Source organism: Leucoraja erinacea, unplaced genomic scaffold (genome assembly GCF_028641065.1).
Source record: "Leucoraja erinacea ecotype New England unplaced genomic scaffold, Leri_hhj_1 Leri_100S, whole genome shotgun sequence".
In the NCBI taxonomy this organism is placed as follows: Eukaryota; Metazoa; Chordata; class Chondrichthyes; order Rajiformes; family Rajidae; genus Leucoraja; species Leucoraja erinaceus.
The window spans coordinates 57,501-85,431 of NW_026575242.1; the positions used below are offsets into that span (position 1 = coordinate 57,501).

Genomic DNA, 27,931 nt, shown 5'->3' on the forward strand with positions numbered 1-27,931 from the left:
ACAATGTGGGGTACAGTGTGTGTGGGGTACACAGGGCGTGTGGGGTACACAGGGTGTGTGTGGGGTACACGTACACTGACATCACCGTGGGCAGCTTCGTGTGTACCTCCTGCTCCGGGATACTGTGAGTAGTCAATGTGGGGGACAGTGTGGGGACACAGTGTGGGGGGGGACTGGGGTACAGTGTGTGTGGGGTACTGGGGTAACACAGTGTGTGTGTGGGGTACACAGTGTGGGGGGCCCACGTACACTGACATCACCATGGGCAGCTTTGTGTGTACCTCCTGCTCCGGGATACTGTGAGTAGTCAATGTGTGGGACAATGTGTGGGTACAGTGTGTGTGTGGGACGGGAGTACTGTGTGTGTGTGGTACAGTGTGGGGCCCACGTACACTAACATCATCGTGGGCAGCTTTGTGTGTACCTCCTGCTCCGGGATACTGTGAGTGGACATGTGGGGGACAGTGTGTGTGTGGGGTAACACAGTGTGTGTAGGTACACAGGGTGTGTGGGGTACAGTGTGTGTGGGGGGTACAGTGTGTGTGGGGTACACAGTGTGTGTGGGGTACAGTGTGGGGAACTGGGGTACAGTGTGTGTAGGTTACACAGTGTGTGTGTGGGGTACACAGGGTGTGTGGGGTAGTGTGTGTGGGGAACTGGGGTACAGTGTGTGTGGGGCCCACGTACACTGACATCACCATGGGCAGCTTCGTGTGTACCTTCTGCTCCGGGATACTGTGAGTGGACAATGTGGGGTACAGTGTGTGTGGGTGTGGTGCCAGTGTGGGACCCACGTACACTGACATCACCGTGGGCAGCTTCGTGTGTACCTCCTGCTCCGGGATACTGTGGGTGGACAATGTGGGGGACAGTGTGGGGAACTGGGGTACAGTGTGTGGGGGGGACTGGGGTACAGTGTGTGTGGGGTACAGTGTGTGTGTGTGGGGGTACAGTGTGTGTGTGTGTGGGGGTGTGTGGGTGGGGTACACTGACATCACCGTGGGGTACAGTTCGTGTGTACCTCCTGCTCCGGGATACTGTGAGTGATCAATGTGAGGGGGGTACAGGGCGGGCGGGGTACAATGTGTTGGGGTACCGTGTGCGTGTGGGGAACTGGGGTACAGTGTGTGTGGGGGGACCCACGTACACTGACATCACCGTGGGCAGCTTCGTGTGTACCTCCTGCTCCGGGATATTGTGAGTGGACAATGTGTGTGGGGGACAGTGTGGGCAACTGGGGTACAGTGTGTGTGTGTGTGGGGTACACGTACACTGACATCACCGTGGGCAGCTTCGTGTGTACCTCCTGCTCCGGGATAGTGTGAGTAGTCAGTGTGGGGGACAGTGTGGGGAACTGGGGTAGTGTGTGTGGGCTGGGGTACACAGGGCGTGTAGGGTACACAGTGTGTGTGGGGTACAGTGTGTGTGGGGCCTACGTACACTGACATCACCGTGGGTAGATTCGTGTGTACCTTCTGCTCCGGTATACTGTGAGTGGACATGTGGGGTACAGTGTGTGTGGGGTACACAGTGTGTGTGGGGTACACAGTGTGGGTGTGGTGGGGGGGTACACAGGGTGTGTGTGTGGGTACAGTGTGTGTGTGTGGGTACACAGGGTGTGTAGGGTACAGTGTGTGGGGTACAATGTGTGTGGGGGACACAGTGTGTGGGGGGAACTGGTGTGGGGTACAGTGTGTGTGGGGGTACAGTGTGTGTGTGGGGTACAGTGTGTGTGGGGGTACAGTGTGTGTGTGGTGTGGGGGGTACAGTGTGGGGACAACTGGGGGTACAGTGTGTGGGGGTACACAGTGTGTGTGGGGTACAGTGTGTGTGGGGGTACAGTGTGTGTGGGTGTGTGGGGTACAGGGTGTGTGTGTGGGGCCCACGTACACTGACATCACCATGGGCAGCTTTGTGTGTACCTCCTGCTCCGGGATATTGTGAGCAATGTGTGTACAATGTGGGGTACAGTGTGTGGGGGAACTGGGGTACACAGGGTGTGTGGGGGGAACACAGGGGTACAGTGTGTGTGTGTGTGGTGCAGTTGTGTGTGTGGGGTACAGTGTGGGGGGTTAACACGTGTGTGTAACATCACAGTGGGTGCTTCGTGTGTACCTCCTGTGTCCGGGAACACAGTGTGTGTGAGGGGTAATCAGTGTGTGTGGGGGGACAGTGTGTGGGGAACTGGGTGGGGTACAGTGTGTGTGTGTGGGACAGTGTGTGTTGGGGTTACACTGTGTGTCACCGTGGGGGGTACAGTGTGTGTGTGTACCTCCTGCTCCGGGGTATACTGTGAGTGGACACAGTGTGTGTGGGGGACAGTGTGGGGTGTGGGGTACAGTGTGTGTGTGGGGTACACAGTGTGTGTGGGGGAACTGGGGGGGTACAGTGTGTGTGTGGGGGTGGTGTACACACACAGTCACCGTGGGCAGCTTTGTGTGTACCTCCTGCTCCGGGATACTGTGAGTAGTCAATGTGGGGGACAGTGTGGAACTGGGGTACAGTGTGGGGAACTGGGGTACACAGTGTGTGTGGGGCCCACGTACACTGACATCACCGTGGGGGGTAGTGTGTGTGGGTACCTCCTGCTCCGGGATACACAGTGTGTGTAGTCAATGTGTGGGGGTACAGTGTGTGTGTGGGGTACAGTGTGTGTGTGGGGTACACAGGGTGTGTGTGGGGGACAGTGTGTGGGGGACACGTGTGTGTGGGGGTACATCACCGTGTGGCAGCAGTGTGTGTGGGTACAGTGTGTGTAGGGTACACAGTGTGTGGGGGGATAGTGTGTGTAGGGTACACACAGTGTGTGTGTAGGGTACACAGTGGGGTGTGTGTGTAGGGTACACACAGTGTGTGTGTAGGGTACACAGGGTGTGTGTAGGTACACAGTGTGTGTGGGGTACACAGGGTGTGTGGGGTAGGGTACAGTGTGTGTGGGGTACACAGTGTGTGTGGGGCCCACGTACACTGACATCACCATGGGCAGCTTCGTGTGTACCTTCTGCTCCGGGATACTGTGAGTGGACAATGTGGGGTACAGTGTGTGTGGGGTACACAGTGTGGGGCCCACGTACACTGACATCACCATGGGCAGCTTTGTGTGTACCTCCTGCTCCGGGATATTGTGAGCAATGTGTGTACAATGTGGGGTACAGTGTGGGTGTGGGTTACTGGGGTACAGTGTGTGTGTGGGACTGGAGTATTGTGTGTGTGTGGGGTACGTGCACTGTGTGGTAACACAGTGTGTGTGGGGTGTGTGTGTGTGTACCTCAGTGTCCGGGGGGTATCCTGTGAGTAATTGGTGTGTACAGGTGTGTGGGGTGTATGTGTGGGGGGTACATGGGTGTACAGGTGTGTGTGAGGTAACACAGTGTGGGGGGGTAACACACGTACACCAACATCACCAGTGGGTGTGTGTGTGGTACCTTGTGTGTCCGGGATAACACAGAGTGTGTGGGGGACATGTGTGTGGGGTAACAGTGTGTGTGTGGGGGTAACACAGTGTGTGTGGGGTAACACAGTGTGTGTGTGGGGGGGACACAGTGTGTGTGGGGTAACACAGTGTGTGTGGGGTACAGTGTGTGTGGGGTAACACAGTGTGTGGGGGTAACACAGTGTGTGTGGGGGACTTCGTGTGTGTGTGCTCCGGCATACTGTGTGATTTGTGGGTGTAGGGTACAGTGTGTGTGTGGGGTAAGACAGGGTGTGTGGGGTAACAGTGTGCGTGTGGGGTAACAGAGTGTGCGTGGGGTAACACAGTGTGTGTGGGGTACAGTGTGTGTGGGGTAACACAGTGTGTGTGGGGTACAGTGTGTGTGTGGGGTACAGTGTGTGTGGGGTACAGTGTGGGGCACACGTACACTGACATCACCGTGGGTAGCTTCGTGTATATCTCATGCTCTGGGATACTGTGAGTGATCAATATGGGGTACAGTGTGGGGGAGTGGAGTACAGTGTGGTGGGGTCACACAGTGTGTGGGGGACTGGGGGGTACAGTGTGGGGTACAGTGTGTGAGTGGGGCCCACCGACAACGACATCACCGTGGGCAGCTTCCTGTGTACATCCTGTTCAGGGATACTGTGAGTAATCAGTGGGAGACCGTTGGGGGTGGGGTAACAGTGTGAACAACTTGAGCCCACCTACACTGTGGGATGGGGCGGGTTACTCTGTGTGTTGGGGGAAGGTGGTTCTGATGGTGCCACCTCTGAGTGAGGAGTATACCAGAGTGTCACACTGTGTGTAATGGGGGAAGGTTGAGGTCTGATTAAAAAATGGTCCGAGGGTCTTCAATGAGGTAGGTAGTAGTTCAGTAGCTCTCTTGTTTGTGATGGGATGATTCAGTTGCCTGATAACAACTGGGAAGAAACTCCCTGAATCTGGAGTTGTGCGTTTTCATACTTCTGCACCTCTTGTCTGATGTGAGAGGGGAGAAGAGGTGTATGTGCGTGTGTGCCTTTTGCTGTGTCCACAGGGGTTCTGTGTGTTCCTGATGCAAGAGATCAAGGTTGTCAATACCACACTGAACTCCCTGCTTTAAGTGGTTCTGGGCCAGGGTCTACCAAGGATCATGAGGGAGGCAGCAATTCATCAGCGGAGGCATTGAGCACATCATCAAATCTTTCTCTTCGTTAACTTTATGATCTCTTACTATTGCAGAATGGAGCTTCAGCATGGAAACATGCCCTTTAGCCCACTGAATCCATGCTGACCATCAATCACTTGTTCACGCTTGTTCTATGTTGACCCAGTTTCAAATTCTACACTCTAGGGGCAATTTGCACCGGGCCAATTAACCAACAAAGCTGCACATCTTTGTCGCAGGGAGAACATCCAAACTCCGTAGTTGGGATCGAAACTGGGTCTCTGGCTCTGTGAGGCAGTGACTCTACCACTGCGCCACCATGTCTGGTATTGGGCCTGTGAATGCCTATTGAGTCGGAATGATTTTGCACTGTTGCCTGCCTGAGAGGTGACTCCCAAGATGAGGGATCCATGTTTTCCAGGAGCCTTACTATCGGAGGGAAGTGTAATTCATAGAATTCTACCACATGGAAACAGGCCCTTCGGCCCAACATGCATATGTCGACCAAGATGCCCCATCTGAACTTGTCCCACCTGCCTACATTCAGCCCCGTATCCCTCTAAATCTTTCTTACCCGTGTACATTTACCTGTCTCAACTACCGCCTCTGGCAATGCGTTCTATATACCCACCGCCCTCTGTGTGGAAAGAGTTGCCCCTCTGGTTCCTTTTAAATCTTTCCCTCTCACGGGGTTCCCCTCTTAAGGGGTTGGACAGGCACATGCAAGAAAATTGTTCCCGATGTTGTGGAAGTCCAGAACAAGAGGTCACAATTTAAGGATAAGGGGAAGTCTTTTAGGACCAAAATGAGAATATTTTTTTTCACACAGAGAGTGGTGAATCTGTGGAATTCTCTGCCACAGAAAGTAGTTGAGGCCAGTTCATTGGCTATATTTAAGAGGGAGTTAGATGTGGCTCTTGTGGCTAAAGGGATCAGGGGGTATGGAGAGAAGGCAGGTACAGGATACTGAGTTGGATGATCAGCCATGATCATATTAAATGGCGGTGCAGGCTCGAAGGGCCAAATGGCCTACTCCTGCACCTATTTTCTATGTTTCTATGTTTTACCTTAAACCTATGTCCCCCTGGTTCTACTCTGGGCAAGAGACTTTGTGCGTTCATGATTTCGTACACCTCATCCTGCGCTCCAAGGAATAGAGTCCTAGCCTGCCCAATCACTCCCTATAGCTCAGGCCCTTATGTCCTGGCCACATTCTCGTAAATCCGCTCTGTACCCTTTTTCAGTGGGGGACGATTGGTGAAGGGATGTTGTTTTCACTATTCCCCCATCTGCTGCAGTGATGGCTTGGAGTGGCTTTCCCAATGTACACAAACACTTGGGCAGCACAGTGGCGCAGCGGTCAGTCTACACCCATACAGCACCAGTGACGTGGGTTCGATCCTGACTACGGGTGCTGTCTGAGAGAGAGGGGTTAGTAGTCACATCCAAGGCATGGCTTTTGCATTATTAGGGCACTGGGTAACACTGCATGTGGCTAAGAGTACAAATGCTTCATAGGGTTTGCAGGAATGTGTGCAAAGCATGGAGAAGTTGGGATGGCACAGTGGCACAGCGGTAGAGTTGCTGACTTACAGCACCAGTGACCCAGGTTTGATCCTGACTACGGGTGCTGTCTGTACGGGGCTTGTACTTTCTCCCCGTGAACGTGTGGGGATTTCTCCAGTTTCCTCCCGCACTCCAACGAGGTTAATTGACTTCTGTAAATAGCCCCTAGTGTGTAGGATAGTAGTTTACTGAGTAGAGGAATCGTGCATTGCAGCGTGCAAGGAGTGAGTAGAATTACTCACTGAAGCAGTCTGAAGAAGTGTCACAACCATAGACAGTCCCCCAGGGATGCTGCCTAACCCGCTGAGTCACACCAACACTTTGTAAAACAGCATCTCCAGTTCTTTGTTCCTATGAGTACAATTACTGGTTGTATTTAAGAAGGAACTGCAGATGCTGGAAAATCGAAGGTAGACAAAAGTGCTGGAGAAACTCAGCGGGTGCGGCAGCATCTATGGAGCGAAGGAAATAGGCAACGTTTCGGGCCGAAACCCTTCTTCAGACTGATTGTACTTTGTCTGGCTTGATTGTACACATGTATAGTATAATTTAATAGTTCAGTGGTACTCGATTGTCACATGGGCCTAGGTACAGTGAAATCCTTTTTTTGCACACAGTTCAATCAATCCTTACTATACATAGGCAAAATCATACTTTTGTACTTAAATATGATTTGTGTATGAGTAATAGTATAAGAATAATAGGTTAGATTTGACTAGATAGCACACAAACAGTTATGTATTTTGGAACATGTGACAGTAACAAAACCAGTGGTGCAGTTAACAAAGTGCCGGAGAATATACTCAATATGCACAGCACACAGAGTGTGAGGAGTCAGGGAGTATTGATGAGCGTGCAAGGCATGGGAAAGGTAGCAATAGATCACAAAATGCACTGAAGCAGCATCTCTGGAACAGAATGGATGACATCCGGGTCAACCTCTTCTAGACTGTCCCTCCGAGTTGATCCAGCATGTGTCTATCTTCAGTGTAAACCAGCTCTGCAGTTCCTTCACACAGGCAGTATAATACTTTGTTCAGGCAGCATATAATTTTACAGGGAATGATAAATCTATTTGTATCTAACCCCCCCCCCCCCAGTCTATTCAATGCAACTGTGCATTCCTCTCCCCGATTCCATTACATAGTATGATCAAGTTCAGGAGCTGAGACTTTACACTATTGAAGGAAGCTGAAGGACAATTTATATTGAATCAAGTGGTGTTAGGTTTAGGAACAGGAAATTGGTACACAAATGAGTTGAGCGAGGTGAGTCTAGTTGAGGGGACTGGTAGTCGAATTCATTGCCACAGCCGGCTGTGGAAACCAAGTCATTGGGTGTTTTTAAGAGGGAGGTGGACAGATTCTTGATTAGTAAGGGCGTCAAAGATTACAGGATAAGGCAGGAGAATGGGGTGGAGAGGAAATGAAAGATCAGCAATGACTGTGACAGAGTAGACTCGATGGGCCGAATGGGCTTAATTCTGCCATATGACATATGAATCCTCTTTTTTTGCACTCAGTTCAATGCAATCCATCCTTTCCACATCAAGGCAAAATCCTGAATATTCCATAGGAGGCCTCACCAACATTTTATAAAGCTATGCATATCTTCCCTGTTACTGTAGATAGATACAAAAAGCTGTAGCAACTTAGTGGGTCAGGCAGCATCTCTGGAGAAAAGGAATAGGTGATATATCCGGTCGAGACACTTCTTCAGATTGAGAGTCAGGGGAAAGGGAAATGAGTAGATATAGAACCGGTGATGTGCAGTTGGAACAAAGTGCCGGAATGATTTGCAAAAAAGTAACGACAATAAAGGAAACAGATTGATAGTATGTGGTCACGGTGAGTATTGATGCATACGATAAACAAGACGACAAGGGAAAGGTGGGGGAGGTATACTGCAGAGAGAGACTCAAAATGCTTAGAGAAAACTCAGCGCGGGACAGGCAGCACTCTGGAACAAAGGAATGGATGACATTTCGGGTCGAGACTCTTCTTCAGACTGTCCCTCCGAGTTGCTCCAGCATTTTGTGTCTATCTTCAGTGTAAACCAGCATCTGCAGTTCCTTCCTACACAGGCAGTATAATACTGTGTTCAGGCAGCATATAATTTTACAGGGAATGATAAATCTATTTGTATCTAACCCCCCCAGTCTATTCAATGCAACTGTGCATTCCTCTCCCCGATTCCATTACATAGTATGATCAAGTTCAGGAGCTGAGACTTTACACTATTGAAGGAAGCTGAAGGACAATTTATATTGAATCAAGTGGTGTTAGGTTTAGGAACAGGAAGTTGGTACACAAATGAGTTGAGAGAGGTGAGTCTAGTTGAGGGAACTGGTAGTCGAATTCATTGCCACAGCCGGCTGTGGAAACCAAGTCATTGGGTGTTTTTAAGATGGAGGTGGACAGATTCTTGATTAGTAAGGGCGTCAAAGATTACAGGATAAGGCAGGAGAATGGGGTGGAGAGGAAATGACAGATCAGCAATGACTGAATGACAGAGTAGACTCGATGGGCCGAATGGCTTAATTCTGCCATATGACATATGAATCCTCTTCACGCCCTCTCCAATGCAATCACATCCTTTCCACATCAAGGCCACCAAACTTTACCTGAATATTCCATAGGAGGCCTCACCAACATTTTATAAAGCTATGCATATCTTCCCTGTTACTGTAGATAGATACAAAAAGCTGTAGCAACTTAGTGGGTCAGGCAGCATCTCTGGAGAAAAGGAATAGGTGATATATCCGGTCGAGACACTTCTTCAGATTGAGAGTCAGGGGAAAGGGAAATGAGAGATATAGACGGTGATGTAGAGAGATATGGAACAAATTAATGAATGATTTGCAAAAAAGTAACGACAATAAAGGAAACAGGCCATTGATAGTTGTGGTCACGGTGAGAACGAGTGCAGACTCAACAAGACGACTTTGAAGCTAGTATGACGGGTTGGGGGAGGGATGTAGAGAGAGAGAGGGGGAATGCAAGGGTTACTTGAAGTCCGTATTCTTACCACTGGTAGACACAAAAGCTGGAATAACTCAGCAGAACAGGCAGCATCTCTGGAGAGACAGAATGGGTGACCTTTCGGGGCGAGACTCTTCTTCAGTCTGATGAAGGGTCTCGACCCGAAACGTCATCCATTCCTTCTCTCCAGAGCTATATGGTTATAGATGCTGCCTGTCCCGCTGAGTTACTCCAGCTTTTTGTGTCAATCTATGGTTTAAACCAGCATCTGCAGTTCCTCCGACACATTCATACCCCTGGGTTGGTTCATACCACCTACGCTACCACTTTGATTTTGTAAAAACTGTGAAAAAACTGCCCCATCTCGTATATGTCTTGCACATATCTTCACACATATATTTTGTAACAGGAATGCTACGTTTAACAAAATATGCTACTTGTTCCTCACTGCCTGAACCTGAACCAGACCACAACCTTGGCCGGTGATTTCTCAATCACCTACTTCCACTTCTGACATTGCAGGCCTCTCCCTGTACCTGCTCTCTCTCTCTCTCTCTCTCTGCCCTCTCTTTTGCAGTTATCAGCTGCCCCAAATGGAAAAAAAACTGCCCTGAACTTTGCATTTTTACACATAATAAACCTCAGTGGTTTGAGTAATGCCCCTGTCCCACGTAGGAAACCTGAACGGAAACCTCTGGAGACTTTGCGCCCCACCCAAGGTTTCCGTGCGGTTCCCGGAGGTTTTTGTCAGTCTCCCTCCCTGCTTCCACTACCTGCAACCTCCAGCAACCGCACGGAAACCTAGGGTGGGGCGCAAAGTCTCCAGAGGTTTCCGTTCAGGTTTCGTAAGTGGGACAGGGGCATAAGCAGCAGTTTCCATGAACCTGGATCTATCTCAACGGTGCAGTGGTAGAGTTGTTGCCTTGGTGCCAGAGATCCGGGCTCAATCCAGACTGCAGTTGCTGTCTATACGGAGATAGGGTGCGTTCTCCCTGTGACTCCGTGAGTTTTCTCTGGGTGCTCCAGTTTCCTACCACATTCCAAGGACGTGCAGGTTAATTGGTTTTCATAAATTGTCCCAAGTGTGTAGGATAGAACTAGCGTGCAGGTGATTTGCTGGTCAGTGTGGACACAGTGGGCCGAAGGGCCTGTTTGCATTCTGTATCTCTAAAGTTTATTTTATTTTAGAGATTCAAGATTCAAGAGAGTTTATTGTCATGTGTCCCTGATAGGACAATGAAATTCTTGCTTTGCTTCAGCACAACAGAACATAGTAGGCATGAATACAGAGCAGATCAGTGTGTCCATATACCATTATATAAATATATACACACATCAATAAATAAGCAGATAAAGCGCAAATAAACAGATAATGGGCTATTAATGTTAAGAGTTTTGTCCGAGCCAAGTTTAATAGCCTGATGGCTGTGGGGAAGTAGCTATTCCTGAACCTGGTCGTTGCAGTCTTCAGGCTCCTGTACCTTCTACCTGAAGGTAGCGGGGAGATGAGTGTGTGGCCAGGATGGTGTGAGTCCTTGATGATACTGCCATTCAATTACAACGCGGAAACATCCTTTCTGCGATGACCAGCAAGCCCCGCATACTTACATTATCCTGCACACACACTAGGGACAATTTACAATTATACCAAGCCAATTAGCCTACAAACCTTTGGAGCATGGGAGGAAACTGGAGCACCCGGAGAAAACTCATGCTGTCACATGGAGAACGTACAAACTCCATACAGACGGCACTCGTAGTCAGGATCGAACCCGGGTCTCTGGTGCTGTGAGGCAGCAACTCTACCACTGTGCCACCCATGTTTAATGTTTCAGGATGATGACTTTGCATCAAAACTAGGAAAAGTTAGAAATTAAACATGTTTTAAGTGGTGGAGAATAGGGGTTGGGAGTGGGGTGACCATAGCAGTGAGAGAGATCAAATGCTACGTGGAGGTGTCTGAGAATGGGTAGTCAAGGGAGGATGTGCAGGTAGAGGCAGGAGAAGTTGCTTTTGGCGATTGGATGGGAGTGGCAGCAAAGGTTATTGTCTTGCGTAGGGAGGAACTGCAGATGCTGGTTTAAACCGGACAGACACAGAAATCTGGAGTCTCTCAGCGGATCAGGCAGCATCTCTGGAGGGAAGGAATAGGTGACGTTTCGGGTTGAGACCCTTCTTCAGACTGATGGGGAAAAGGAAACAAGAGATATAGACGGTACTTAGGACAAAATGAACAGAAGATATGCAAAAGGCAACGATAATCACAGAAATGTGGGGCCCATAATGTTCCATTGTTGGCTGCGGGGTAGGTGATAACAAGTTAATACAGACAGTGGGACTCAACAGTAAAATGAGTACGAGAATTAGGATGGGGGGAGGGACAGAATGAGAGGGGATACAAAGGTTACTTGTAGTTAGAGAAATCAATATCGCTGCGTTGTGAGCTATTGTTCAGCTTCAGGCCTAAGCAGCAAGAGGGACATTCAATCATTTATAAACGCTGTTTATATCGAGAGCACTAAGTTATGAGTTGCCTAATGCTGAACTGGGTGGTGGGCTCTCCGCTAGGGGCTTAAAATCTCGCTGTAAGGCAAGTTAAAGGCATAATTGAGCGAGGAAGGTTTAGAGATTTGGTCCGTTTTCACTCCAGGTTAGTGTTGACAACTTTGTGCACAATGACATCCGTGCTTTACCTTTTGACCCTTGTGTCATACCTGAAATATGACAGGAATTCTCAATTCTTATGTTGATTGAATATAAAGTATGCCGATCGAAAGTCGCCAGAGTAGAAACAAGGAAGTGCAGGTGCATTGTTTACAAATGAAGACAAAAGGTGCTGGAGTATCTCAGCCGGTCAGGCAGCATCTCTGGAGAACATTAAGTTGTTGATTTCTTGTTTAATAAGGAACTGCAGATGCTGGAAAATCAAAGGTGGACAGAAATGCTGGAGAAACTCAGCATCCATAGATGCTGCCTCACCCGCTGAGTTTCTCCAGCATCTTTGTCCACCTTAAGTTGTTGATTTCATTCATTTTACCACTAATTTCCACCCTGCTCTCAAATTCACCTGGACTATCTCTGACACCTCTCTCCCCTTTCCTGATCCATCTGTCTGCATCGCAGGAGACCGACTATCGACTGACATCTACTACAAACCCACCGACTCCCACAGTTATCTGGATTACACATCCTCCCACCCTGCCTCTCTCAAACACGCTATCCGTACTCTCCACCTCCGCCGCATCTTCTCCCAAGATACCTTCCATGCTAGGACATTCCTCCCCAGCCGACATATGTGGATACCTCTCCCGTGTGTCCTCCGTGTCCTGTAGTTCTGCTCGCATTCCCCCTCTCCTGAGATGGAACAAAGACAGAGTCCCCCTCGGTCTCGCCTTTGACCCACCAGCCTCTGCTGCCAACACATCCTCTGACATTTCTGTCATCTCCAGTGTGATCCCGCCACCAGTCACATCTTCCTATCTCTATCTCTTTCCACCTTCCGCAGAGATTGCTCCATCCGCACTCCTTGGATCACTCGTCCCTTCCCACCTAAGATACCCTCTCCCCAGGTTCTTTCACCTGCGACCACTGGAGATGTAACACTGTCCCTATATCTCCACCTTCACCCCCAACCAGGGACCCCGACAGAGACAGAGGTTGACGTGGACCTCCGCTAACCTCATCTACTGCATCTGGTGTTCCCGATGTTTTCTGATCTCCAGCAAGACCAAGCGTAGACTTGGTGACCATTTAGCCAAACACTTGTGCTCGATCCACCAAGGCTTGTTAGATCTCCCATCTCCCTTCTTTCCCCACATACCCCCCCCCTTCCAACTTTCTTTCCCCCCTCCCCCTCCCCACAATGAGTCTGAAGAAGGGTCCTAACCTGAAAGACCACCTATCCATGTTCTCCAGAGATGCTGCTTGACCTGTTGAGTTAGCGCTGCACTTTGTGCCTTTGTGTAAAGTAGCACTTGCAGTTCTTTGTTTTTCCACAGATGCTGCCTGCCCCACTGAGTTACTCCAGCATTTTGTGTATTTTTTGTTAACTAGCATCTGTATTTCCTTGTTTCTAGATAACTTTATCACTTTGGTAGACATCTATGGAGCGAAGGAATAGGTGACGTTTTGGGTCAAGACCCTTTGGTGTCAGTTGAGGATAAAATGTTATCCTGTGAACAAGAACCTTGTATACACGTAATAGCAATATTAGAAATTTCTTTTATAAGAAACCAGGGCTTTCACAAGCTTATTCCGGTGGATGTTCACTATAAATCCGCTATTATTACAAATATCCACCTCGTAGTCGTAGGGCGTGGAAACAGGCCATTCGACCCAACTTGCCCACACTGAACAACATGCCCCATCTACACTAGTCCCACCTGTCTGAATTTGACCCATATCCCGCTAAAGCAGTCCTGTCCATGTACCTATCTTAAGGGCCTGTCCCACTTACGCGACCTTTACAGGCGACTGCCAGCACCCGGCGACCAGAAAGACGTTACGACTCTTTGGACACCTCTCACGACCATATGGTTGTGAGATGTCTTCTATGGTCGTGACATGTCACCCGCAACATGTTGCCAGGGGTCGCCTGTATGGTCTGAGGTGTCTCCTATGGTTGTGAGAGGTCTCCAAAGGATCGTAGGGTCTTTCTGGTCGCAGCTGAGTTTTCAACATGTTGAACATTTCGGCGACCTATGACGGGTGCCACCAGTCGCCTGTAAAGTTCGCGTAAGTGGGACAGGCCCTTAAATGTTTCATAAACGTTGCGATAGTACCTGCTTCAACTACCTCCTCTAGCAGCACGTTCCATACACCCACCATCCTAGTGAATTAAACTGGTCAAGGTAAGCCCAGGTTTCCGCAGAGCTGAGCACCAGCACAGTGAGACCACACTGCAACAGAGTTTCCATATCTGATTCTGAATTTAGATTTTAATTGTTCCCTGCTGACCTGTGCAGGCAAGACAAGAATACACTGTGCAGCTGAATCTAAAAATACTTGCAACCAAAGTCTGCAGTGCACTGTGCTATCTCAATAGTTAAATTAGCTAGTTCACAACATGACTTGGAGCATTCAGTTTTAGGCAGCCGTGCTTTCAGAAACAATTACAATTAACAATTAACAATAACAGGTACTTTTATGTGTCACCTGTACCGAGGTACAGTGAAATTAATTTTTGTATGCAGTTCAGTGCAAGTATCACTATACATAAGCACTTAGATACATATTCGATAAGCATCTCAGATACAGTACAGATGTATATCAGTAGTACACTGAGACAGTGTACAGAGTCGCCATTTTGGCTCCATTTTCAAGTCCGAGTTGTAAGTGCAAGGTTCTTGACCTGACCATGTAGGTCAGTTGTCTTGGCGGCGTTGCAGGGTCGGCCTGGCCAAGCGTGGCCGTTGGTGTCCTCCGGCAATTTTGCCTTTTGCCGTCAGTGGATGGGAACTTCCTCTAGCGAGCTTCGAGCATTCATTACCTGGAAGTTTCATTGGAGTAATTTCATAAGTTCATTCGTCATAGGAGCAGAATTAGGCGACTTAGTGATGGAAAGAGGTGCGGGCATGAAATAAGGGAGGACAAGGACCAGGAGTGTAGAACAGGGCAGTGGACGCACGGAACTGCAGATGCTGGCTTACGAAACAAAAACTCAGTCTGAAGAAGGGTCTCGACCTGAAACGTCACTCATTCCTTCTCTCCAGAGATGCTGCCTGAAGGGCTGAGGTACTCCAGCAATTTGTGTTTAAAACACACGTTGTCTTTGTTCATATGTTCATAAGTGATAGGATCAGAATGAGGCCATTCGGCCCAACTCCATCATCTAATCGTGGCTGTTCTATCTTTCCCTAAAACCCCATCCTCCTGCCTTCTCCTCATAGCTCCTGACACCCGTACTAATCAATCCATCATTCTCCAGCTTAAAAATACCCAATAACGGTTCTCCACAGCTGTCTGTGGCAATGAATTCCACCACCCTCTGACTAAAGGAATTCCTCCTCATCTCCTATAAAGGTATGCCCTGTAATTGTCCCCTGTAACAGTGCACCATGCAGAATGTCTTCTAATTGTCTGTAAATGGTCAATGCTTCTGTAAAAGATCGGCCGGAACAGGAAGTACACCCTTTATTTCTAAATGAGCAAAGTCAGAGAACTGTACACCACAAGACGTCACCGACAAAGACCTTTTGAGTCAAGATATTTAATCTGGTTCATTTGAAGAGCAAATTGCTTGTTCAGTTCCTATCCTAAACCCCTCTCTGCTCCTCCAACTTGTTAATACTTAATTCACAGGTTCAACAACCCCCCCCCCCCCCCCCCCCCCCCCCCACTCCCCACTCCCAATATAGAACAGTACAGTTAACTCTTGTTATAATGGACCATAGGGAGGGGGGATGGTGTCCGTTATCACCGAATATCCACTGTACCCTAGTAAGGGGGGGGGAGGGGAATTAGTTTGAGTTTAGTTTATTGTCACGTGTACTGAGGTACTGTGCAGAGCGGAAGGACAATACATAATTACAATCGAACCGACCACAGTGTACAGATACACGATAAAGGGAATTGCGTTTAGTGCAAGATACAGTCAAATCAAAGATAGTCCAAGGGTCTCCACTGAGGTAGATAGTAGCACAAGATTGATCTCTAGTTGTTGGTAGCATGTACAGTATTGGGAAATCAGCAAATAAACACACTAAACAAGGCAACAAGCAGGAAAGGTCACAAAATATATAATACTTTAAACATTGTAAAAATATAAAATATGTTAACGTACTGTAAGTTTATTTCAAACGCTGTCCTTTGTTCCTGATACAAACAGATGCCTCAGTTACTACAGATTTCGACCGCTACAACCAAATTTAGTTATAAAGAGATCTGTAATAACGCTGTACAGAAGAAGGTAGAAATGAGGGACTGCAGTTGTTGATTTATTAAAAAACTGCACAAAGTGCTGGAGAAACTCAGCGGGTCAGGCCAGAGGCCCAGGTTCAATCCTGATCTCAGGGCTGTCTGTGTGGAATTTGTTCGTTTACCTATACTGCCTTCTCCCTATACCCTCCGTGTCCAAAAGCCTCCTAAACACCAACCTGACTTGAACACAATTTGGATGGTGTGGGGTGCATGTGGGGCCTGCTGGTTCAATGAAAGGACAAATTCAGATGACAAAAGACACTTTCTCACTGTCAGGGTCTGCACTGAGCCAGACCTGTTGCTGGAAGGAAAGCAAGTTTATCCGTAAATAACAGAATTTCAAGTTGCGTCACACCTGCCAAGAGCCTCGGGAGGCCTCAGAGGTCATTGTACCCAAAAGAGAGCGTTCACTTGAGAACCATCAACAAGTCAGTCAGGAAAATCCCACAGCAGAACAAAAAATCACCTCCAACCTCATCTATTGCATCCGCTGCTCTAGATGTCAGCTGATCTACATTGGTGAGACCAAGCGCAGGCTTGACGATCATTTTGCCCAACATCTCCTCTCGGTCCGCATTAACCAACCTGATCTCCCTGTGGCTCGCCACTTCAACTCCCCCTCCCATTCCAAATCCGACCTTTCTGTTCTGGGCCTCCTCCATGGCCAGAGTGAGCACCACCGGAAATTGGAGGAGCAGCACCTCATATTCCGCTTGGGCAGTTTGCACCCTAGCAGCATGAACATTGACTTCTCCAATTTCCGGGAGCCCTTGCTGTCTCCTCCCCTTCTCAGCTCTCCCTCAGCCCTCTGGCTCCTCCTCTTCCTTTCTCCTTTCTTCTCCCCGCCCCCCACCCTACATCAGTCTGAAGAAGGGTTTCGGCCCGAAACGTTGCCTGTTTCCTTCGCTCCATAGATGCTGCCTCACCCACTGAGTTTCTCCAGCACTTTTGTCTACCAAAAAATAAGCAGTGCTGTTGGGGTTGTGGATAGGTGAACATATGCAAATTCCATACAGACAGCACCCGAGGTTAGAATCGAACCCGAGTCTCTGGCACTGGTGCGATCCTGACCTCGGGGGTGGTCTGTGAGGCCAACAGGAGCTCGGGGGATACCATTAACTGCAGGTTCCCCTCCAAATCAAGCTGCTCCTTGTAGATGATACATGCATGTGACCCTTAATATAGTTACCTCATCACTACTAACCACTCCCCATATCACAAGTATAATTACAACCTCCCCACCCACATATCGCTCTCTAGTTTCCGTGACAGACCACGTACAGCTAGTGCTCTCTGTAATGACCACAGTATGAATAAAAGAAGTAAAGTCACAGTGTGTTGATAACACTTCTTTACACTCCTTGACAGTGCCCGGGAGCACGTTCATCAGAAGGACCACTGTAGTCTAACAAGACTACACTGCCTCACAGTGCGAGACACTCGGGGGGGATAATCCTGACCTCGGGTGCTGTCCGTGTGCGAGGAGTTTCTCCCTATAACCACTTGGGTTTTCAGCAGGTGCTCCGATTTCCTCTCACACCCAAAAATGTGTGGGTTTGTAGGTTAATCGGCCCTCTGTGAATTGCCCCCGGTTTATAGGGAGTGGATGAGAAAGTGGGATAACATAGAACTAATGCGAGTGGGTGGTCGATAGTCGGGACGGACTCAGTGGACTGAAGGGACGGTTTCCACGCTGTATCTCTAAACTAAACTAAAATTGAAGAGCTCAGTAGATAAACTTTCAAAATCATCTGAACGTTAAGTTTAGAGATACAGCATGGGAACAGGACATTTGGCCCACCGAGTCTGCGTTGACCAACGATCACACATACACTAGTTCGATATTAACTGTCATCTCAGTTTCACAGACCCCCAACTAAGGGCAGTTTACGGAAGCCTTTTACTGAACCTATAAATACACATGTCTTTGGAATGTGGGAGACCAGAGCACCCGGAGAATACCCACGCTACCACGGGGAGAACGTACAAACACCGTACAGACAGCAACCATAGTCAGGATCTAACCTGGTTCTCTAGCGCTGTAAGGCAGCAACTCCACCGCTGTGCAGTTACAGGGAGGCAACGTATCTAGATAGTTGGCTGCTGTCCAGGGGGCAGGCAGGTTATCTCATCCAAAAAAACCCAGCATCACAGCACAACACTCCCCGACCCTGGGTCAAATGAAGTCTCGGGAATGGTAGTTGAATGTGTGGCATGCTGGTGTGGAGATAACGGTGATATGCACCAAGCCAGAATCTCTTTGGAGAGATAAAGTCTGGACAAAGTGTGGACTAGGGAAATGTAGCGTGGGGAACAAGCCAAGGGAAGACAGCCTTGTCCAGGTTTAATCATGGATCATATATAAATGAACAATGTACCCCATCTGCACACATCCCGACATTCAGCAGACCAACTCCGCATCTTTCTCCTGACAAAATCAATAGGGACACAGTGTTCAACAATGATGCAATGGTGACGATGATGTTGCCAGGACTCGAGGAGCTGAGCTACAGGGAGAGGTTGAGCAGGCTAGGACTTTATTCCTTGGAGTGCAGAAGGATGAGGGGTGATCTTATAGCGGTGTATTAAATCATGAGGGGAATAGATTGGGTCAATGCCATTTTGTGATCTGTTTTAGTCGCCCTGCGATAGGAAAGATGTTGCTCAGAAGGAAAGGGTGAGGAGAAGATTTACGACAATGTTGCTGTTGATCCACTCTCAGATTGCAGATGATATATGCCAATCCAAAGGAGGACACAAGGTGCTGGAGCAACTCAGCGGTCAGGTTTATTGCCACGTGTACTGTGGTACAGCGAAAAGCTTTTTAGTTGCGTGCTAATCAGTCAGTGGAAGGACTATGCATGATTACAATCAAGCCGTCCACAGTGTAGATGCATGATAAAGGGAATAAAGTTTAATGCAAGGTAAAGTCCGATCAAAGATAATCCGAGGATCTTCAATGAGGTAGATAATAGCTCAGGACTACTCTCCAGTTGTTGGCAGGATGGTTTAGTTGCCTAATAACAGCTGGGAAGAAACTGGCTCTCAATCTGGAGGTATGCGTTTCAAGTTACGTCACACCTGCCAAGAGCCTCGGGAGGCCTCAGAGGTCATTGTACCCAAAAGAGAGCGTTCACTTGAGAACCATCAACAAGTCAGTCAGGAAAATCCCACAGCAGAACAAAAAATCACCTCCAACCTCATGAGACTCTAGATGTCCTGATCTACATTGGTGAGACCAAGGCACGATCATCCCAACATCTCCTCTCGGAGAAAACCAACCTGATAGGTGGCTCGGCACTTTCCCCCTGTCCAAATCCGACCTTTCTGTCCTGGGCCTCCTCCATGGCCAGAGTGTCAGCACCACCGGAAATTGGAGGAGCAGCACCTCATATTGGGCAGACCCTAGCGGCATGAACTGACTTCTCCAATTTCCGGTAGCCCTTGCAGTCACCTCCCCTTCTCAGCTCTCCCTCAGCCCTCTGGCTCCAGAAGATTTTGTGTGCAGATTTAATGCAAGGTCCGATCAAGATTGGGATCTTCACAAGCCAGCATCTGCAGCTTATTTCTTATTACATCATGTATTCTACCCCTTCTAGCTTTCACTGAACAATGCTTAAATCCCCTGTGGATGGGTGGGAGGTTGGGGAAACTCATTTATTATCTTGTTGTTCACGACCTTGCCTCCCCTTGCCAAGGTTTGTGTTTCTTGAAGGATGCAGGAAATGTCTTTTGGCCATGTGTTGAACACATGCTTAGTCCACTTGCAGGAGAAACCTCGCCAGTGCCTGGTTTCAATCTTTCCACCCTCTCTCCCAGTCTCGGTTCTGTCGAGTGGCTGAGTTGGAAGATACCGAGGATCGATGTTCCCCGCCATTTCCTGGCGCAGAAACCATTGATTTTGATTTGCGCAGTACTTTAATCCAGCAGACAGCCGTTCTTCATCACTTTAGAAGACAGGAATATTAATGATGTGCTAGTTTGGCACAGTTTTAGCAGTTTCACACTAGAGGTAGGGAAGTTTGGCATCTCCCCAACAACTCTCACCAACCTCTACAGATGTGTCGAAGAAAGCATTTTATCGGGATGCATCCCAGCTTGGATTGGGAACATCTCCATCCAAGACCGCAAGAAATTGTGAACGCAGCCCAGACTATCTCACAAACAAAAGATAGACACAAGAAGCTGGAGTACCTCAGCGGAACAGGCAGCATCTCTGGAGAGAAGGAATGGATGACGTTTCGGGTCAAGACCCTTCTTCGGTGATTCTTTCTAAAGAAGGGTCTCAACCCGAAACGTCACCCATTCCTTCTCTCCATAGATGCTGCCTGCCCCGCTGAGTTCCTACAGCTTTTTGTGTCTATCTTCGGTTTAAGCCAGCATCTGCAATTCCTTCTTACACATATCTCATTGACCAACCTCCCTTTCCTTGACTCCATTTATCCCTCACGCTGCCTCGGCAAGGCCAGCAGCATAATCAAGGACGCATCCTCATCTCCCCTCTCCCATCAGGCAAGAGACACTGGTGTGAAAGCACACACCTCCCTCTTTCTCCATCCCTCCAAATATTAGTTAGCTCTTGCTTTCTCCCTCCTTCCCCTCCCCCTTCCCAGTTCTCCCACGTCCTACTGTCTCCGCCTACTTCCTTTCTTCCCCCCCCGACATCAGTCTGAAGAAGGGTCTCGACCCGAAACGTCGCCAATTCCTTCTCTCCACAGATGCTGCCTCACCCGCTGAGTTTCTCCAGCATTTTTTGTTTACCAGCTTCAAAATTGTCTTGTTGAGTCTCATCGTTCTCACCTAGGCCACACTAACAATGGCCTGTTCCCTTTATCATCATTACTTTTTTGCATATCTTTCATTCTTTTGTTCTAGAATCTCTCTACATCACCGTCGGTATTTCTCGTTTCCCTTTCCCCTGACTCAGTCTGAAGGTGGACCTTGACTCGAAACGTCACCTATTTATTTTCCCCAGAGATGCTGTCTACTCCAGTTTTTTGTGTCTATCTCCAGATTCAGGGACAGTTTCTTCCCAGGCAACTGAATCATCCTATCAATAACTAGAGAATGGCCCTGAGTTGCTATCTACCTATTCCTTCGTTCCATAGATGCTGTCTCACCCGCTGAGTTTCTCCAGCATTTTCCAGCATCTGCAGTCTTTCTTAAACACTCAGACTATCTTTGATCGGAATTTAACTTGCTGTAAATGTCATTCCCTTTATCATGTATCTGGACACCGGATGCATTGGAATTATGCATAATATTTCCGCTGACTGCCCGAAACGTTGCCCATTTCCTTCGCTCCATAGATGCTGCTGCACCCGCTGAGTTTCTCCAGCACTTTTGTCTACCTTCGATTTTCCAGCATCTACAGTTCCTTCTTAAACACAAAATACAAGTGTACATCTTGGGTGTAGCCACACAATGCTGGAGTAACTCAGTGGGACAGGCAGCATCTCTGGAAAGAACGGATTAGTATGGATTAGTATTAGTACGGATTAGTACGGGTGTCCGGGGTTATGGGGAGAAGGCAGGAGAATGAGGTTAGGAGGTAGAGATGAAACAGCCATGATTGAATGGCGGAGTGGACTTGATGGGCTGAATGACCTAAATGTGCTCCTATCACTTATGAACTTATGAAGAAGGAATGGGTGACGTTTTGGGTCGAGACCCTTCTTTAGTCTTAACCCGAAACATCACCCATTCCTTCTCTCCAGAGACGCTGCCTGTCCTGCTGAATTACTCCAGCATTTTGTATCTATCTTCAATGTAAACCAGCATCTACAGTTCCTTCCAAAACATCTTGGATGTGTTTTGTCAGGAATTTTGATGGTCTGGACTCATTTAAAACATTTCCTCTTTCTTCTATCCTTCAGAAAGGAAAAAAGCTGAACAAATGTGCTTTTATATATCTTTTGTTATCCCAGAACAAGTTACAGCTGCAGAAGTACTTCCAAACTGTTGTTTTAAAAAACGTCAGTGTAATTGGGCACATCAAGACCTCACACACTGCAGTGTAAAACAACCAGATGATGTGTGACTGGCAATTGTTTTAGGGAGAGGTGCTGATGACTGGCCCTGGGCTGTGAGGGATATTAATAAAATGGCAGGTAGACAAAAATGCTGGAGAAACTCAGCGGGTCAGATTCAGATTCAATTTTAATTGTCATTGTCAGTGTACAGTACAGAGACAACGAAATGCATTTAGCATCTCCCTTGAAGAGCGACATAGCAAACGATTTGAATAAATAATAATAAGTGTCCGGGGGGGGGGGGGTGGGATTGGCAGTCACCGAGGTACGTTGTTGAGTAGAGTGACAGCCGCCGGAAAGAAGCTGTTCCTCGACCTGCTGGTTCGGCAACGGAGAGACCTGTAGCGCCTCCCGGATGGTAGGAGGGTAAACAGTCCATGGTTGGGGTGAGAGCAGTCCTTGGCGATGCTGAGCGCCCTCTGCAGACAGCGCTTGCTTTGGACAGACTCAATGGAGGGGAGCGAGGAACCGGTGATGCGTTGGGCAATTTTCACCACCCTCTGCAATGCCTTCCGGTCGGAGACAGAGCAGTTGCCATACCATACTGTGATGCAGTTGGTAAGGATGCTCTCGATGGTGCAGCGGTAGAAGTTCACCAGGATCTGAGGATACAGATGGACCTTCTTCAGTCTCCTCAGGAAGAAGAGACGCTGATGAGCCTTCTTGATCAGAGTAGAGGTATTGTGGGTCCAAGAGAGGTCATCGGAGATGTTGACTCCCAGGAACCTGAAGCTAGAAACACGTTCCACCTCCGTCCCGTTAATGTGAATGGGGGTGTGCGTGCCGCCTCTGGACTTCCTGAAGTCTACAATGAGCTCCTTGGTCTTCTTGGAGTTAAGGGCCAGGTTGTTGTCAGCGCACCATGCTGCTAAGTGCTGGACCTCCTGGGTGAGGCAGCATCCATGGAGCAAAAGAAATAGGCGACGTTTTGCGTCGTTGCAGAGGGCACAGGTCATCTGACCAGCAACAGTAGGTACATGGAACTGCAGATGCTGGCTTACAAAAGAAGACACAAAGTGCTGGAGTAACTCAACGGGTTAGGCAGCATCTCTGGGGAAAGTGGCGGCACAGTAGCGCAGGGGTAGAGTTGCTGCCTTACAGCGCCAGAGACCCGGGTTTAATCCCGACCACGGGTGCTGTCTGTGCGGTGTTTGCACGTTCTCCCCGTGACTGCGTGGGCTTTCTCCTGGTGCTCTGGTTTCCTCCCACATTCCAAAGACGTGCAACTTTGTAGGTTAATTGGCTTTTGTAAATTGTCTCTAGTGTGTGAAATAGAGCAATTGTACGGGTGATTGATGTTTGGCTTGGACTCGGCGGGCCGAAGGGCCTGTCGCCATGCTACATCTCTGCACCAAACTAAATATGGATAGACAACATTTCTTTAGACTGATTGTAGTGGGTCCCGAAAAGTTACCTATTCACATTCACTAGAGATGCTGACTGAGTTACGCCAGCACTTTGTTTCTGTTTTCACCACCAACAGTGTCGGGAGAATGAACAAGAATAGGATTTAGCAGGTCAGGCAGCATCTCAGGAGAATAAGAATAGATGAAGTTTCGGGTATCGACCCTTCAGACGGAAGATTTAGTTTCTATCTTCAGTGTAAACCAGCATCTGCAGTTCCTTCCTCCACAATAGCATTTAAATGAAAACTGGTGAACAGGTTACAGCACGGTAGAGCTGCTGCCTCACAGCTCCAGAGACCCGGGTTCGATCCTGACTACTGGTGCGTGTCTGTACTGAGTTTGTATGTTCTCCCCATGACATGTGTCGGTTTTCTCCGGGATCTCTGGCTTCCTCCCACACTCCGATGATGTCCGGGATTGTAGGCTAATTGGCTGTACAATTTTAACTTTTCCCTAATGTGTGTAGATAGCGTTAATGTGTGGGTATCGGATTCGGTGGGCTGATGGGCCTGTTGCCACGCTGTATCTCTGAACTAAACTAGAGGTTGAGAGTGGGGAAAGTTAGCAAGCATTGGACGGCGAGGATTCTAAAATGTGTTGGGAGGTGATTTTCCAAACTCGTGGGAACAGCTGACCTTTTCTCCCGTGAGTTGATTGTGTAATTCATTTCTCAAGTCTTCTTTTCCTCCTGTTCGTAGGAGAGGCCTCAACCCCCCTCACCGAGTGAAGTCCATCTCCATGACAACCTTTACTGAACAGGAAATTGAATTCCTTCAGTCGCATGGCAATGAGGTGAGTGCAGAGCGCGGTGGGAGTTCTCAGCCGTCGTCTGGCATGGCTGGGGGAGGGGGAGGCCGTAAAGTTGGGTCCATTAAAAGCAGGAGCATGTAAAGGGTCTGACACACTTGCTGGAAATCTTCCCAGCCTGGGCGAACTGCTGTACAGTGCCAAGGTTTGCAGTGCGATCAGGAGTAATCAGTCCTCCTGCACCAAGCAGGAAGAAATTCCCGTTGTCCCGACTCTTTGCCAGACATTAATCAAGGGCAGGACGTTGCGGTTGGGACACACGGTTGGCAAGTGAGGTGCTCTTTTCATCCTGGCAATATTTAGTTTAGAGATACAGCGCGGAAAAAGGCCCTTCGGCCCACCGAGTCCATGCTGAACAGCGATCCCCGCACACTGACACTTTCCTACTCACACTAGGGACAATTTACAATTAAGCCAAGCCAATTAGCCTACAAACCTGTACGTCTTTGGAGTGTGGGAGGAAACCAGTGCACCCGGACAAAAGTATGAGCTAGGGTGACTTCTTGAAAGTGACATTTGGATGAAAGGTGATCTTCTAGAAACATATAAAATTCTTAAAGGATTGGACAGGCTAGATGCAGGAAAAATGTTCCCGATGTTGGGGGAAATCCAGAACCAGGGGTCACACAGTTTAAGAACGTACAAACTCCGTCTAGACAGCTCCCGTAGTCAGGATCGATCCTGGGTCTCTGGCGCTGTGAGGCAACATCACTACCCGCTGCCCCACTGTTGCTGTAATTCATCCCAGACTGGGCGAGCTGCTGTAAAATGCCATGGTTTGCTGTGTGATCAGGAATAAACCGTCCTCCTGGACCAAGCAGGAAGAATTTCACAAAGACAGACACAAAATGCTGGAGTAACTCGGCTGGACAGGCAGCATCTCTGGAGAGAATGAATGGGTGACGTTTCGGGCCGAGATCCTTCTTCAGACTCGACCTGAAACGTTATCCATTTCTTCTCTCCAGAGATGCTGCCTGTCCCGCTGAGTTGCTCCAGCATTTTGTGTGAATCTTCGGTTTAAACCAGCATCTGCAGTTCTTTCCTATACAGGAAAACTTTCCCCTTGTTCTGACTCTTAGCCAAACATCAATCAAGGACAGGATTTTGTCGTTGGTACACAGTTTGTTAGCGATCTGCTCTTTACATCTCGCCAATATTTTCTCACACTTTGCTTAAATAATAACCTATCCTTGACTATATATGTCGTTGAGGCCGCATTTGCAGTATTGTGTTTGGTGCTGGGCACCATGTTACAGGAAGGATGATGTCAAGCTGGAAATGGTGCAGAGAAGATTTACATAGAAACATAGAAATTAGGTGTACAGGAGTAGGCCATCCTCCCCGGGCCCTTCGAGCATCTGCAAATCATTGCCATTCAATATGATCATGGCTGATCATCCAACTCAGTCTTAGTCCCGTACCTGGTCGGAGCCTTCTCTCCATACCCCCCGATAAGCTCCCAGCGCTTAGCCACAAGGGCGGCGCATCTAACTCCGACCCCGGCTTAAATATAGCCAAAATGAAGCTGGCCTCAACTACCCTCTCCGCAAATGTTGGGAGAGAGTTCCAGCGCTGATTCACCACTCTCTGTGGGAAAAAAGTTCTTAAGCTCATCTCGGTTTTAAAGGATTTCCCCTTTAATCCGGCGCCGCTGTGACCCCTTGTCCTGGACTTCCCCAACCATCGGGAACAATCTTTCCCCTGCATCTACCCCCCACCAACCCCCCTTAAGACTAACATTTTGTAAGTTTCTATAAGATCCCTCTCAATCTTCTAAACTTCTAGAGAGTATAAACCAAGTCTATCCAGTCTTTCTTCATAAGACAGTCCTGACATCCCAGGAATCAGTCTGGTGAACCGTCTCTGCACTCCCTCTATGGCAATAATGTCCTGGAAATGGTCAGATTTAGATTACGAAGATGTTGCCAGGACTCGAGGGCCTGAGCTATAGATGGAGGTTGAGCAGGCTAGGACTATATTCCCTAGAGCGCAGGAGGATGAGGGGTGATCTTAAAGAGGTGTACATAATCATGAGAGGAATAGATCGGGTAGACGCACACCGTCTCTTACCCAGAGTGGGGGCATCGAGAACCAGAGGACACAGGTTCAAGGTGAAGGGGAAAGATTTAATAGGAACTTGAGGGCTAACTTTTCTACACAAAGGGTGGTGGGTGTATGGAACGAGATGCCGGAGGAGGTAGTTGAGGCAGGGACTATCGCAACGTTTAAGAAGTAATTAGACAGGTACATAAGGATAAGGGGGAAATCTTTTAGGACCGAGATGAGAAAAACATTTTTCACACACAGAATGATGAATCTGTGGAATTCTCTGCCACAGAAGGTAGTTGAGGCCAGTTCATTGGCTATATTTAAGAGGGAGTTAGATGTGGCCCTTGTGGCTAAAGGGATCAGGGGGTATGGAGAGAAGGCAGGTACAGGATACTGAGTTGGATGATCAGCCATGATAATATTGAATGGCGGTGCAGGCTCGAAGGGCCGAATGGCCTAGTCCTGCACCTATTTTCTATGTTTCTATAGGACAGGTTTAGAGGGATATAGACCAAATGCCGGCTAATGGGACTAGTGTAGATTGTAGATAGTGTAGACATGTTGGTTGGTGTGGACGCTGTTTTACTTTATTTATTTGCGTACAAGATGGTGAATGAGAACATTCTCAACCTTCCGATTGGAGCAAAACCCCTTGAATTATTTTGGTGCCGTCAGCTGACTCCGTGGGATTGGGTATCGGGTTCTGTAAGCGTACACCCAAGGTGTAGTTTCACATTGCTGTGTTCGAGCTTGCAATTTTAATGATACCCAGCAGCTTCTGGTCACGTTTGCTCATTCGCCTCGCCTGCCTTCAGCCCTGTTCCGAAGCTGTTGACAACCTCTTGCTGCTTGCCGGTTTGGAGGTAGGAGCCACTCATCCGTCTCATTTACTGCCTTTTCATTTATTTATTCCTTTGCCCTCCTTTCCTTTGTTCTCATGTCAGGGCTAGTTGCCACTGGGGCCCATAAATTAGTTGCCCATCTCCAGTTGCCTCTGGACTGGGAGCCTTTATTTAGAGCCAACTATTATATTTAGTTTAGTTTAGTATTATCTGAATGGTGGCCGATTAGGAAAAGTGTAGATGCAACGAGTCCTGGGTGTCAAGGTACACCAGTCATTGAAAGTAGGCATGCAGGTGCAGCAGGCAGTGAAGAAAGCAATTGGTATGTTAGCATTCATAGCAAAATGATTTGAGTATTGGAGCAGGGAGGTTCTACTGCAGTTGTACAAGGTCTTGGTGAGACCACACCTGGAGTATTGCGTACAGTTTTGGTCTCACCAAGACCTTGTACAACTGCAGACAGAGTAGAAGTACAAAGACATTCTTGCCACAGAGGGAGTACAGAGAAGGTTCACCAGACTGATTCCTGGGATGTCAAGACTTTCATATGAAGAAAGACTGGATAGACTTGGCTTGTACTCGCTAGAATTTAGAAGATTGAGGGGGGATCTTATAGAAACTTACAAAATTCTTAAGGGGTTGAACAGGCTAGATGCAGGAAGATTATTCCCGATGTTGGGGAAGTCCGGAACAAGGGGTCACAGTTTAAGGATAAGGGGGAAGTCTTTTAGGACCGAGATGAGAAAA

The 27,931-nt window shown here is 48.3% G+C and overlaps 1 protein-coding gene across 7 annotated transcripts in view; it reads left to right on the forward strand.

The window, feature by feature from the left end:
* The window catches only part of LOC129715096 (arf-GAP domain and FG repeat-containing protein 1-like), an 87,189-nt gene that overhangs the window by 484 nt on the left and 58,774 nt on the right, over positions 1–27,931 (forward strand). For 5 of the 7 annotated variants that reach the window (XM_055664956.1, XM_055664960.1, XM_055664961.1 and 2 more), the window contains exon 2: positions 24,185–24,278. In XM_055664956.1, the coding sequence (XP_055520931.1) occupies positions 24,185–24,278 (94 nt within the window). Of the gene's footprint in view, positions 1–3,068; positions 3,125–24,184; positions 24,279–26,908; positions 27,206–27,931 lie in introns of those variants that run through there. The other 2 variants (XM_055664958.1, XM_055664959.1) reach the window with 2 other exon arrangements.